This window comes from Thermobia domestica, chromosome 10, assembly GCF_964235325.1.
Source record: "Thermobia domestica chromosome 10, izTheDome1.hap1.1, whole genome shotgun sequence".
Classification (NCBI taxonomy): domain Eukaryota; kingdom Metazoa; phylum Arthropoda; class Insecta; order Zygentoma; family Lepismatidae; genus Thermobia; species Thermobia domestica.
This window is the reverse complement of record NC_137463.1, coordinates 248203050-248218421: the sequence shown is the minus strand read 5'-3', so window position 1 is coordinate 248218421 and position 15372 is coordinate 248203050. Positions and strand designations below refer to the sequence as shown.

Sequence of the window (15372 nt, the reverse complement as noted above, 5' to 3'; positions counted from 1 at the left end):
TCCACTATGAACGCACATGACTTGGGATTAAGCTTTCGACTGTTGAAACCAAACATGAGTGCTGTAGCAATGTGCTATCATAAATCTATAGATTCGTTGCTAAAGCAGAGTCATTTTAGATTTTGTTCGGGGTGGGGAATTCTCCGCTGCTATAAGGGTTTCATTTTTTATATCAGTATTTTACTAAACATTTGATCAATCAATATGTGTTTATCAAACTCGAGGGAGGGGAAATTACACCCTCCTTGTCCTGCCCAAGTGACGCCCCTGGAACACTTTCGTGCAATTACTGAAAAATATGAAATTAATAATTTAATAACACTAATTTCTGTTAGTAGTTTTTAGAGCTCTGCACTCACATTACAGATTTGGGACATACGAAACTTACTACTGTGATTGGCAATTTTCATAGATTTCACAAGGAGCATCTTCCTAGCTTGATGTGATATGCAGTCTTTGAAGAAGGGAAATGATACAACTAAGGGCATTTATGAAGCTATGTGAACATTTTGTGAGACTTTTTATTCAGACTCTAAAAAGGCATTTCAAAACAAGCGAATGAAGGAGACGGTTTTAGATCTATGAAGCTTGTAAACATGGTTTCTGTTTTATTCATCTGAATGGAAAGAATATATTACTTCACACATACTGCTTTAGATAAAAAGAGGAGGAAGAACAGGGCGAGTTGAATTAAATACCAGGAGCTGATAGTCGATCGAGCCGTGTGTTTCTGAATGCATAAGCACGCAGCGCAAGAGTTTGTTAGTAATTTGGACTTAAACTTTTTGAAATACTTTCATTGCTTCGGTCTGTACAGTTCATATGTTCACTCTGTGAACAGTGTGTATGATAAAGGGTAAAAATTAATAGAATGTATTATTATTATTATTATTTATTTATTTATTTATTTTGCAGAACTGCCAATTCTACCATGTGTTCTGAAGGTTGTATTTTCGAGTGGATGAAGCAGATTGTACCAGGATGTCATGACACTAAAGATTTTTACCAATATATCTCTAACAAGTATAAGAACACAACAGATGATGTCGATGGAATTAAAACTCGAATTGTGTTTAAGTTCATACTAAGCATTGAAAGTTACAGACAGAATAACCTGGACAAGGCACTAAAAGACTTGGAAGAGTGTTCAAAGATCATAAGAGAATCGGGAAGTATATTCAGGATATCATTTATTCAAGGTGCACAGTTTATAATAGATGCTTCCACAATATTTCTATTGCAGTCAATCGGAAAAGTTAGTGAACGTTTGTGTGTATTTCCCGAAGAGTTCGAAAGTTTGAGTAAGGAAAGTCAGGGTGCTGTATATGGGCTAAAATCTGCAGTAACTCTTGAATACGTTGGTATAAACCGACATACAGCTGTTACTTACGCCAAAATGGCAATTTCAATGGACAGTTCTGAGCCCGAATGGTACTACTTAGCGGGAAAGTATCTAAGTAGGATTCGAAATGACGAAAATAAACTAGAGTGTCCTTCAGATGAAGAAATTAATTACCTTAGTACGGCTTACGACTTAGATAATACAAATGGAGTATATTTAGTTGACTTAGTTCTCACGTACCTAGCTGCAGGTCATTATTACTATAGGGAGAGAAATTCAGAAAGAGCTGTGTTCTACGACAGAAAGGCAAACGATCTTTTGGAAGAAGTATTAGCAAAGGGTTCGTACTCTGCAACAAATTATGCTCGATGTGCCAAAGCTTTCATGGCTCCTAGAGTTAATGACCTAACAAAAGCAAAACTTTGTATCGAGAAGGCACTAGAACTAGATCCAGACAACGGAATGGTTAACCATATTGCTGGTCGATATTTCGAGTTACTTGCGAATAAAACATATTCCATGTCGCTTCATGATAGGCGAGAACTTTGTCATACAGCATTAAGACATTACGAGACTGCTATGTCTGCTCATGTTTTTGATGCTGAACAAAATTATATTGAACTGTATTGGGAAATGAACCCAGAATATGATCGTACAGAAGATTTAAGAAGATTGATAGATAAATATCCTCATAAACAGCTCTTTTTTCATTGTTGTTTAACATTTCACTTCTTCATGATGGGAAAGGATTTGGAAAAGATCATTGAAGAGCTGAAAAAAGCTATGAGTCTTGATGAGACGGACTTACCTTACATAAAGGTAACAATATTAACATTTTCTCCAATACTAGTAACTATTTAGGCTTTTTCCCGTAAAGTGATTGGCTCTTTGAATTCATGGTAAATTATCTTAATGTTATAAGCTTTCCAATCTCATGATGTTGAAAGTATATCAGTTCCAAGATATACAGGGTGTTCATTTATTATGTAGCCAAAATCCACTGGTGAAATCCTCTCATCTAAACAAATAAAAGCGCCCATATTGACATAGGACAAAACCCGCGTTTTTCAAAGTTGTGCAATGCCGAAAAGAGGAAAGTGTAACTTTGAGGCCGCCTAGCTCAAAAACTATGACATATTAGAGGCGGTTAAAGAAATATCAGAGGAACTAGTGCTCTCTCTATCTTAATATACATGTTTCAGAGTTTGATCGTACCGGCGCAACGACCTTTATAGAGGGAGCTGGGGTATCGTAATCCTGATTTAAGCATGTATATATATAAAAAAGATATGTTTTGATAGAAAATGTCTAATTATCGGTTTATTAAGCTGTTATGTCGTGTACATAAGTATTGTCATTTGTAAATTTCACATTATCACTAATTTTAATATCTGTAATTATGCATCCACACATAGCACAGTTTAATATCAAAGAAAAGTAGTTGATAACACTTGCAAACCAAGATCTAATAGTTAATATCATTTGATAACGGTGATCTAAGCAAGATAAATGTCATACGAAGGAAAATGATAAACAAATAATTCCAGAGATAGAGAAATCCGAAATGCTGTGAAAACGAACATCAGGGCAAAGGATTCGAAGGACGAGCGGATGTAGTATGGCACATTCACTGACATCTTACTTTTTCTATCCAATAGTAGATACGGTAGATATTGCGAGTAAATTATAATTAAAGAAATGATAGAATGAAAAGTATTAGGAAACGGGAGATCTCGATGTCGTCCATCACGAATTTACGTACTATAACGTATTAAAAGAGTATACATATTTGTTCTGCGTACTACAGTGAACAAAAATCCAGATAACAATAATAATTATAGGATGTGCCTGTCATCCGTCATCAGTACACGTTAAATGAAAGGCAAATATGCATCTTATGTATGGTCGTGCCTATAGGAACCCACATGAAGCACAACTACTATATCATGAATATTTTCGAAATCGTGTTCTTCCCAACCTGAATACCTTTCCTGCTACCGATACGTCATGTGCATGCTACATATGATTTAGTTGGGCGCTCTCAGACACCTGAACGAGAAGAGAGAATTCTTGAGATAATTAAAGAAGATCCTTGTACCAGTACAAAAATGCTAGCAACGCTAGAAGGTGTTTCACATGGAAACGTTTGAAAAATACTTCGCGAACAACAACTCTATCCCTTCCACTTGCAACATGTGCAAGGAATAGAAGAAAAAGACTATTGTCCGAGTCAAGACACCTTTGCGAGTGGTATCTTAATCGGTGTGTAGAAAACTCTCTATTTCATTAATCATATTTACTGATGAGGGGTTCAAGCGACATGGTGTTTTCAACATCCACAACGAACACCAATTGGCAGAAGAAAACCCTAACGCAAATTTACCTACCAGACACCAATATCAATTCTCGATTAATGTGTGAGCTGACATATTGGGGAATGAACTTCTAGAGCCGTAAATTTTATTACAACGTCTCACAAGTTCAATACTATTGCAATTTCTTCAACGAATCTGGAATGGTTGGAAAATGTTCCTTTCTCGAGAAAGTCTCAGCTTTGGTTTATACACGATGTTGCGCCACCACATTTTCTGCGAGGCTTTCGTGTATTTCTTGATCAGTACTTCCAAGACGGATGAATAGGGCGAGGAAGACCCATACAGTGGCCTCCTCGCTCTTCTGACCTAAATCGAGTTTTTATTTGTGGGACACCTCAAAAGTATACTGTACAAAACACAAATAAACGAAATACATGAATTGCAGCGAAGAATTCGTGATGCATTTGCAAAGATTCGTAATATGACTATGCGTTCCAATCGTGTACATGACTCACTGTCAACTCGTGCAGAGCATTGTATTTGGGGTGACGGAAGACACCGATCATTTGTTATAATTTTATTGTTATCTGGATTCACAACGTAGTAGTTCAGAACAAATATATACAATCTTTTAATATGTAGTACGTAAATTCGTGGTGGACGATATCGTGTTAATGGGTTTACTCGAGATCTCCCGTTTCCTCCAACTTTTCATTCTACCATTTCTTTAATCATCGCTTACTCGCAATATCTACCGTATCTACTGTTGGATAGAAAAAGTGAGATGTCAGTGAATGTACCATGCTACACCCATTCTTCGGTAAATAGTTTTTTCGAATCCTTTGCCCTGATGTTCGTTTTCACAGCATTTCGGATTTCTGTATCTCTGTAATTATTTGTTTATCATTTTCCTTTGTATGACATTTATCTTGCTTAGATCACCGTTATCAAATGATATTAACTATTAGATCTTGGTTTGCAAGTGTTATCAACCACTTTTCTTTGATGTTAAACTGTGCTATGTGTGGTTGCATAATTACAGATATTAAAATTAGTGATAATGTGAAATTTACAAATGATAATACTCATGTACACGACATAACAGCTCAACAAACCGATAATTAGACATTTTCTATCAAAACATATCTTCTTTTTTGCTATACATGCTTAAATCAGGATTATGATACCCCAGCTCTCTCTATAAAGTTCGTAGCGCCGTTACGATCAAATTCTGAAACATGTATATTAAGATAGAGAGAGCACTAGTTCCTCTGATATTTCTTTAACAGCTTTTAATATGTCATAGTTTTCGAGCTAGGTGGCCTCAAAGTTACACTTTCCTCATTTTCGGCATCGCATAACTTTGAAAAATTCGGTTTTCGCCCTATGTCCATATGGGCTTTTTTTATTTGTTTAGGTGAGAAGATTTCACGAGTGGATTTTGGCTACATAATAAATGACACCCTGTATATATGCTAACTAGCACATTAGCTCGTAATTTTTTGAACATTATGACCGTCCTTTTTTTTTTTTTTTGTAAATAAGAACAACAATAACAATACTTACCAAAAAGCACTTTGACGGTGACCTACCAACAATATGTCACGACCCCCTAAGGAATCGCGACTCACCAATTGAAAATAACTTAACTACCAGAGGTACTCGTTGTTCACACGAGAGGAGTAAAACCTATAGATAATAGCTGACATACATACATAGCAATATTGTACTGTATGAATGTATGCTTTCAGGATACTTTTTAAGGGGGGTTGATTTCATTGGAGTTGCATAAACGTGAACAACTCGCACAATCACCGCAACATAAATCCTTATTATAAAACTAAAACGATCCGGTCTGTGAGTAACGCTGATTTCTGATAGTTAATAGTCGCTACCTGTGCTGCCTGCCAGCTTACCTGATACCGATAGATGCAGATTTAAAACTATAAGTTTTAATAAGGTTAAAGTTTAGTAAAATGGTTTGTCACTAGATGGTACGAGTGCAAGGTGCAGTCAACGAGTAACGCACACTCAAGAATTTTTTGAAGTGAAAGTCACAATAATGATACTTGTTATTATATATATAAACTTTCAATTATTCGCTACAGGTATTGATCATTCAATATATCCACCATTTTTATCTACACTTTTGGTCCGCTTTTTTTTTTTTTTTTTTTTTTTTTTTTTTTTTTTTTTTGCAGCCATCCTGTAATCTCTGGAGTAACTTGTCATCGTTTACAAATGTTCTATCATGTAAATAATTCGTGCATTTTCCGGACAGATACTTAGTTTGAGGGAGTCAGGTCGGGACTTTAAGGTGGGTGATACATCAAAGTCCACAGTATCTTCTCATTTCTGCCAGGTCTTTCCGAAATTTGTATAATTTATCTTGTTAGAAGCTTTGGCACCCATTTAGAGAACACTTTTTCATATCAAAAATCTGAAAGAAGTTTAAAACTACTTCTTTCGTCATGGACAATCTTTCCATCAATTTATATATCTTTATTATCTGGTTATTCTTGACCATTTCCTCCACATAAACCAAATTTTTAGTGTTTTATTGCAGAGGAGGGTCTGTGTGGCCTCTTTTTGACACTGATATCAAAATCACCAGCCTAAAATTCTTGTATTGTGCTGCATCTATATCCGTATTGTGATTCTGTTCAGGGTTTCGTTACTCTGCAGAGGTTTCAGCTTTGAATGAATTACTGTAACTGAAACATCTCCGGATTTGAACAGGAAATAGATTACCGACCGTTGTCAGATTTTGATGCTTACTTCAGGTTTCATATCTGAAATAATAAAAGAGATATATTAATTCAGAATGCAGATTTCAAAAGAGGAATGTTGTATCTGTCAGGAATGTTACATAACTGAATCACATTCTGATATATTAATTAGTAACCAAGAAAAATCATCAGACACGATGTTGTCTATCACAAACTCACAAGGCATGGGGTCGTACCAGAACCCCCCCCCCGCACTAAAGCTGAGCTCTCTAGCACTGAACCACCGTGCTCCCATTCTTCAGTTGAAATTTATATTTTCGTGTCACAGCGCAATATTTGACTCGAGTTATTCAGTATTTCTATCTATACATACATAAATACTATTCGCTGCTTTTATCTGGTTGGCAAATATTCAAATTGGCAAATCGGTCGTGAAATCGTACGTATGTGTTATAATAAATACCCTGTTATGCAATGAATCACTGTACACACATAATCTTTATATAGAAATTTCGTTGTTCTATGTCCAGCGTTGTAAAAGAAACTGCAGTAATAATGTAGAAGTTTACATCTCCTTATTCACTTTCCAAACTAAAATTTCTCAAAACTTCGGATCACCTATAGTCTAGTATATAAGAAAAATGTTTGAACAAATTTCAAGTTATTATACGATCAAAAGAAGCTTTGAAAATCTAGTGAAAAGCGAGAAATGATGCAAGCCACCTTTTCCTCTCTCTAGGGGCCACGTGAGGCACGTCTTATCCGGAGACTACAGTGCAATTCATACAACTTGTCCTTTCTGACAGTTGCTTTCCTCTGTTTCATCCTTCCCTCACGTGATCATAACAATCAGGCAAGAAGAGCTGTTTCTATGGCAACAGCACGTTCAGCCAATTATAGTGGCTCATTTCTCTCGCTCTGCAATGGTAAACATCCTACCCTTGCCTTACGTTGTCAATTTGAATGTAAACAAATGCACATTGTTTTAGTCGGATGTCAACTTGAGTAGTGGACCTGCTAGTTATTGAGAGCATTCTTTTTAGTGCTCTTTTATCATTTAATTTTATAAAACTGAGATTTACTTGCAGTGAATAATTTCTTGTTTCAATACCCCATGCAAAAGCTGGTAACACTGTAATGAGCACCACGTGCACGCAACGAGCTGCCAGAAAGGACAAGTAGTATAAATTGCAGCGTAGGTTTTAAGATCGTTTGTACAAAATTTCAAGTACTTACGATCAATATTGTTTTAGAAATCTGGTAGTGAGTGAATCAGTGAATTCACTTTAGTATATAAACACTATTCTGACGTAAGTAGATAGACACCCATATTGCGACACGATGTTGGAAATAGGGATGCCAGAACCGGTTCCTGGTGGAACCGGTTTTCGGGTCTGAACGGATCCGGTTCTAGAGACCCGGTTCCGGAACCGGTTTCTTCGGATCCAGGTCTGGAACCGGTTTCTTCGGATCCAGGTCAGGAACCGGTTCTTCGAATGCAGGTCTGGAACCGGTTCCTAAGATCCGGTTCTGGAACCGGGTTTTCAGATCTAGATCTGGAACCGGAACTTTGTAGCCATCTCTAGTTGGAAATACCGAGCGAATGCAAACGATTATGACTTAGGAATGGTATGAGCATGCAGCACAACAAGTGGAAGTGGTAGTTGTGGTTAAGTGAGGGAGTTGGACAAGGTCGCGTAATTGAGCATTGGGAATGACGAAAAATCCAGCGCATTATCAGTCCTGTGTTACATACCGTTAGCAACCGTTAAGAAGAGGATCACAGTACAGCAGAAGTAGGGATAAAAAAACATGCATAAAAGGAAGATCAGACCACCGGAACAAACTCCATGCTTGAAATGTGAGGAACGAGTGAGACTTTAAAACCTGACAAATAACATCACAAGTGAGGTTGATAGATCGACATGAAACATCTATTTGTATTTGCATAGTGTGGGAACAGGGTGGATTGATTTAAATCAGTCTGATACAAATCACGATTTAAATTAAGATTTAAATCACTTGATTTTTTAAAATAAAAATCGTTGATTTAAATCAAATTACGGAATAAATTAATTTAACGTAAAAATAAGTCAAATTCCGTTTCTGTTCTTTTATTTCGATTATGGAAGATAATAATCATAATACAGTGAAACTCAAATATATGTACATCACATTATGAAAACGAGTGTCATGCAGAGGATGATTAAGGAAAATCTCGTTTTGAACGCGTAACGGTGCAATCCTACTTTCCCCATGGGGAATTGCCGCCAATGTCCGCCTCCGCATAGCGAAAGGACCACCCGCGATTGTCCGACTCGCGGAAAATATGGTACAAAAGTAGCCGTATCGGCACAACAACGTCCAAACAACTTCCCACAGGTCGAGTTTGGTCGGCAAAGGCGCGGCAAATCTACGACATTGGTTATAAAAGGACGTCGGAAAGACAAGATTCCGACGGTTGATTTACGGTCGATAAAACGGCGACGTAGAGGTAGGCAGTATGGCGTTTCAAAGGCTGGTTTAGGATCGAGAATTAGGCGGCCTAGCGGCTAAGTCGTCTCGAAAACAACGGCGACACAGAGGCTCTCGGTTTCTTCGGCAGAGAGTTGGATATTTGACCAGCCCTGCCGCGACGTCTCATTTCTGCCGATATAAAGTCGGCAAAGAGTCGGCGGCTACCTGCCGTCTCTGATTGGAGTCGGCAAAAATATATTTTTTCTGTACATAGTCGTGTATGATCCATACCGGCGGCCAGCCACCGTCGGCCGTGGCCCTTCCATTTTTCGACCGCGATTTCCCCATGGGTTCTACTCTTCGTAACATAGGGCTTGTAAATCGTTAAATATTAAATCGAGGAAATCACCATCGACATTTAAGACGTAAATTCCTTCGTATGCGAGTCTATTTGTTTGTTCCTAGACAATAGCGACGTATTTAGAGGAGTCCGATCCCCTCTCAGAAACTTATTTTCTTATTTTATAACTTTAGACGAAATTTGTGTATTTTATATGTATTTCGTGCCGCAAGCTAGTTCCGGTTTTTTAAAAGACATGCCCCTGCCAAATGTCAGTATCTTTTGTGAAAAAAAGTCATGTTGATAAACGTTGCTGTACTTCTTCCTTAACGCTTAAGAAACATTGTTTGGGATTGAAATAGGTTAATGATTGGTTGTTAACTCAAACTTCAACCCCAACACTTTCACTTAAATGGCATAATTAACATTTAATATTAATTCCTAGTATTTTTTCTTCAGTTCGCGACTTGTATTATACGAGGAGAAAGATTTGATTTAAATTTTAAAAAAATGATTTAAATAAAAAATAAACAAAAATGTTTTTTAACAAAATCATGATTTTTTATCACCCTTTGCGGGAATAAAACAACCGCGTAGCCGAAAAGAAGCCTTTGCTTAGATGAAGACATAGGCCCTAATTGGGACATGACCCATGTGTAACACTTTCAGAATCGTACTGGGAACATTCTGTGATAAATGTCAGTTTTCCCTATTGTCGGACAACGGTCGACAGTAAGTGTGAAACAGATCCACAGACTATGTTCACCACAATTTCATCATCCAACAGTGAAGAACGGCAGTCAAAGATTTTATTTTCATTTTCGACGGAGACCCACCCCCTAGGTTGGGAACCACTGTTAGAGAAGAAAATTATCGCAAAAAACACATTGTTGACAGGTCAGCGAAAGTACGTTGCTCACAAAGCAAAAGAATTAATAAATCACAAATGTTAGAACAGCAACTAATACACATGGGCGTCGACAGGGGGTCGAAGGGGTCGGTCGACCCCCCCCTGGAAATCTAGTTAATATTACCTTGATCTTGAAATAGTCAAGTATATATATTGAACTTAGAAGAAGTTTCCGGAGACAGGATCGTATGTTCCCTCCTAGCACTTCACGATAATTCCTGTTTTCAAAATCTCAAACGTTGAAAGAATCAAGCAAGTTTTCCTCAATCGTTCCCATAGAAAATGAAGAGCCACATCTTTTAATACTTCTGCAGTGGTTTTACTTTGTAAAGCAGAATAAAAGTGTCTCTCTGACTCATTTGTCTGACCTTTGCAACAATCGGAAAAGTAAGAACATTTAACCATGGGCGGCGATTAGGGGGGGCAAAGGGGGGCAGTTGCCCCCCACTTTTCTGAAATGACCTATTAATGTATATAGTTTCAACCAGGGAAATTTGTATATTAACATTGATATACAAATATTCAGATCATGTCTTGCCCCCCCCCCACTTTTAACGCCCAATCGCCGCCACTGCATTTAACACATATTAATGTTAAAAATAACCCAAGAATTTTGTTTGTGAAGGCAATAATGTCACCGATTCTGTTTGCCCTCTGGCTGTAGCAAGGTGATCCTGAATGACCTCACCTCCTTTTAAACCAAGAATCTTGATGGATTGCAGGGAGGGGAAGAGGTCGAAAAGACAAAACTGCAAATGGAGCAGCAGGGACAATGATCCTAATGCTGTCAAACATTGTCTTCCTTGTTCTTAGTAGCGTTCTGAGCAGAAAGAAATTGAGCTTATTTTTCCTACGAGAGCCCGCGGTTTAAAAGTACAATGTTATTTTTAGCGGGGAGAATGGAGATTGACCCTTTTCAAGAAGAAAAAGGTTTAGTTTTGCATAGTTGGTTATGCGCAGTTATTGGAAATCCATGTTTCTGGTGTGTCATATAGGCGGTTTTCGTTTTCAAAACTTCAAAGTTGCACGGGAGTGTCGGAAAAATAATAAATGTGTGTGGTTTTCGATCTCTGGTTTCTTTCAGAGTTTAGTGGGTGTTTTCCCCTTAGTTTATAATTTATTTAATATCTCATGTGTAGGTGAGTGAATTAGAAAGACTTGCTTTTTAAAAATTAATCATGCATACCGGTAAGCATAAGCAAATGAAACTCGATGTTTTTCTAAAACAGCAAATGTCCTCAAACACCAAACGTGATATTTTGTGTGTTGAAAATCTGAGCGAAGAAAATGAGTTACCGGAGGGCAATATCGTTAGCGTTCCTTCTCCCCAAATGTCCCCTTGTGCAACTTTATTAGGTGAGGAGACGTCCTGTGACCCAAAAGACATTGGCAATTATGTAGACTTAAATTTGTAGTCAAGTTTGTCGGAAACTGGTCGATATGAAATATTGATGTCGCCGTGGCACCCGACCGAAACATGTGATTTTAAACAAGATGTTATGCCAGGAAAACGCTCCTTTTTGTATAAGTGGTTTGTTGAATTTCCGTGGCTAGCATATTCTAGAAAGTTGCGGGGGGGATTGTGCAAACAGTGTGTTCTTTTTCGATCTCCGGTAAAAAGAGGATTGCAAGGGTCTTTTATACTAACACCGTTTAGAAAATGCAGTGATATTTTTTTTGCATCTGCTCGACAACACGAACAATTTGAATGGCATCGGACGTCCACAGAACGTGCTCAGTTATTTTCGAATGTTATGTCTACGAAAAGTTTGCCCGTTTATTTGAAAATTGATGAAGCGGCTCGGAAGCAAGTTGAGGAAAACCGAAAAACACTGTCATCAATCATTGAGACAATTGTATATTGTGCGACAGATGATTTGTCTTTACGAGGAAAGAATGCTAAATCTGGCAATTGCTACGATCTTTTCCAATTTAAAGTAGATTCAGGAGATATAACTTTAAAGCAACACTTTGAAACTGCTGCTCAAAATGCAAAATACTTATCTGTGCAGACTCAAAATGAATTGATATCAGTTTCAGGTAACACTTTATATGAACAGTATATAAAGCCTAAAATTGTTTCTTCCCACTATTATAGTGTGCTTGCAGATGAGACAGCTGATATTGGGGGTTTAGAACAATTGTCTCTAGGTATTCGGTTTTATGACACTGTTGAAAATTAGATGCGAGAAGATTTCGTAGGTTTCATTCCATTAGGAGATTTAAACGCCGCATATATTGCTAGAATAATTCTAAAAGCATTGGAAGAACGTGGATTATCTCAGTGTAAACTTGTAGGGCAGGGTTTTGATGGTTGTTCCACCATGACTGGATGTAGTAACGGTGTACAAAGCATTATCAGACGACAATTCCCAAAAGCGTTTTTTTTTTTTTTTTTTTTTTACCAAAGCATCACACAAGCTTAATCTTGTTGTTAATAAGCTGTGTTCCGTTTCTTACATATGAAACACAGTGGATACTATCAAAGAAATCACAATTTTCTATCGCGAGAGCCCATTAAGAAGAAAAAAATATTCCAAATATAACACTTCTTTCTGAAACCCGCTGGACTTCCAAATACAGCAGCATCAGAAAATTTTCTGAACATTTCATAGAAATAGTGTCTGCGTTAGAAGAACTGTCAATAAATTCTACAGTTTCTGAAACTAGAAGCAATGCTTATCGTCTTTTTTTGTGCAGGAAACACAGGAGCCTTTAATTGTTTCTTTGTCTGTTATCAGTCAATATTCTTCGTACCTTGAGCCAGTAGCACAAATTTTGCAAGGAGTTCAGTTGAATTTAATGGCGGAAAAATCACACATTTCGGAGTTGATCTGTATGTTCAAAGAACAGAGAGATATAGTTGAAGTTACATTTCATTCGATCTTCGAAAAGTGTATTCGTATTGCTGATGAACTTAATATTCAGCTGTCAGTTCCCAGACTTGCATCTCGACAAGTTCATCGTGCTAATCCTCCATACACAAATGTGGAAGAATATTATCGGCGAACCATATTTATACCGTACATAGATTCTTTGTTACAGTCACTAAATAATAGATTTTCGGAAGAACACAGTCCAGACTTTTCACTCTTCACACTGCATCCCCGTGAAATAAAAAAAACACCTCTAAACTACAATTTATGAAGATGATGGATGAAATAAATGAAACTTATGAATTTGACAATTTCCTTCCTCAAGCTGAATGCTGGTACGATTTATGGAAATACAGAAATCTAGATGCAGACAGCTTAGAGAAACTCTCTTTTTGATTTGTGGATCACGCCACATTTTGTCCGGCAATAAATCAAGGAACACAAGTAATGGTCACCTCCCCGTTACAACATACATCATGTAGTGTTGAGAGAAGTTTTAGCACCCTAAGACGTGTGAAAACGTGGTTAAGGTCAACTATCTCTGAAGAATAGACAGGATTGTGTATGATGAGTCTCCATCGGGAACTTATAAATAAAAATAAAACACAATTCATATCAGACGTGTTGGATGCTTTTGGGAAAGAACCAAGGCGTATGCAATTCTTGTTCAAGAAGTAGACCTATATGACACGTAATAATGCTTATCTATATATAGAGATTTTTTATGTGCACTTTCTTTATATTGTGTGTTCGCTTTTTTAATAAATATAATTTGATTGTTCTGCGTTTTGTAAAGTGGTTATGGAAGAAAGAAAGATTTTGTGCATTTTGTGAATTTTTATGAAACAAGACAAGGAATTATTTGTACCTGGTGGCTTATTTACAAACACGAAGATGACGATGATTTTATCTTATAAAACCTGCTCTTTTCCTGTTTGGTAAGTAAAACCGTAATATTTTTGTAAATACATTTTTGCATGTGTTATTATTTTTTTTTTTAAATTTCTATTTATGTGAAATGATTAGGTTCTGATTTTCATGCACAAAAAATATTTTCTTGTATTTATCGAGATCCTGAGAGCAGTCTCGCTGTTACATGACTTCGCAAAGGACTGATAAATAAACATCAATAAACACAGTACTGTTATAAAGTTTCCTCTTTTCGGGTTGGTTTATTCTGAGTTTAGTGTCCCTTACAGCCCCGAGAATGAGATGTGGACCTAAAGCTTCATATGGAATGCAAGCTTCATGAGCTGAACTTCTACCGGGAATCTAACTCGAATCTCCCACACCAAAGGCACGTACGGTAGCAACATAGTCACGAACATGCATTATTTCTCTCTCTCTCTCTCTCTTCTTGATTCTTTCAACGTTTGAGATGTTGAAAACAGGAAATATTATGAAGTATTAAGGAGGGAACATACGATTCTGTCTTCGGAAAGTTCTTCTAAAGTCAACATAGTATATGTACTTGCATGACTTCCTAATTATAATATTGTCATTTTGTTTAATATATATATATATATATATATATATATATATATATATATATATATATATATATATATATATATATATATATATATATATATATATATATATATATATGTGTGTGTGTGTATGTGTGTGTGTTATTAGCGTTTGTTCTTATCCCCCCTGCGAGTTTCTGGTGACGCCCATGCTAATACAGGTAGGTTAACAAATGTTGATATACTGTATCACTAAATAATATTAAGTCCTAAGTTTACTTATTGTTTTCTTCGAATGTACTTCCAGACGTTTGGCACTATTTATGAACTATATCACATAAAAAATGTCAACCTACTACAAGTTGTCTATGATGAGATTAGAAGTACCTTAAAGGATTACAATGGAAACAATCGACAGTATTTAACTGAAACACTTCGATTCATTGAAGAACGTTATCCGGAAATTAATGCTGTTGATGACCCAGCTCCATGGAGGATTAAAATAAAGAAAGAAAACCGAAAGTATACGGTTAAGCCAAAAGTTGAAAGCAGTGGCGAAAGAAGTAAACCACAAGATGGGGGAAGAACACGAACTTTCAGATACAAGCCATCATCAACGCCATCTGGAATGTGCAGCTGGCGAAGCAAGAAGTAAGTGTTAACGAGAAAAAAAAAAAAAAATATATATATATATATATATATATATATATATATATATATATATATATATATATATATATATATATATATATATATATATATATGGTCATTTGGGGCAATACCGACATCCTAAGGACATTTGCACTACCACAAGATTGTAACGAATTATTAACGGAACGAATTATAGTCCATAGCTAAGTGTACTATTTCAACTACTTGACAGATACATGTTATTACCTGACCAGGAGAGCAGTGCGGATGGCGCTGCTCTTGT

At 36.7% G+C, this 15372-nt stretch overlaps 1 protein-coding gene across 1 annotated transcript in view; it reads left to right on the top strand.

Annotated features, from left to right (window-relative positions):
• The window catches only part of LOC145662198 (uncharacterized), a 54080-nt gene extending 38976 nt beyond the window's left edge, over nucleotides 1-15104 (top strand). Inside the window, exons 2-3 of the mRNA XM_081727532.1 lie at nucleotides 916-2161; nucleotides 14746-15104. Coding sequence (XP_081583658.1) covers nucleotides 932-2161; nucleotides 14746-15093 — 1578 coding nt within the window. The 5' untranslated portion in view covers nucleotides 916-931 and the 3' untranslated portion in view covers nucleotides 15094-15104. The remainder of the gene's footprint in view (nucleotides 1-915; nucleotides 2162-14745) is intronic.
• Nucleotides 15105-15372: the final 268 nt, after the last annotated feature.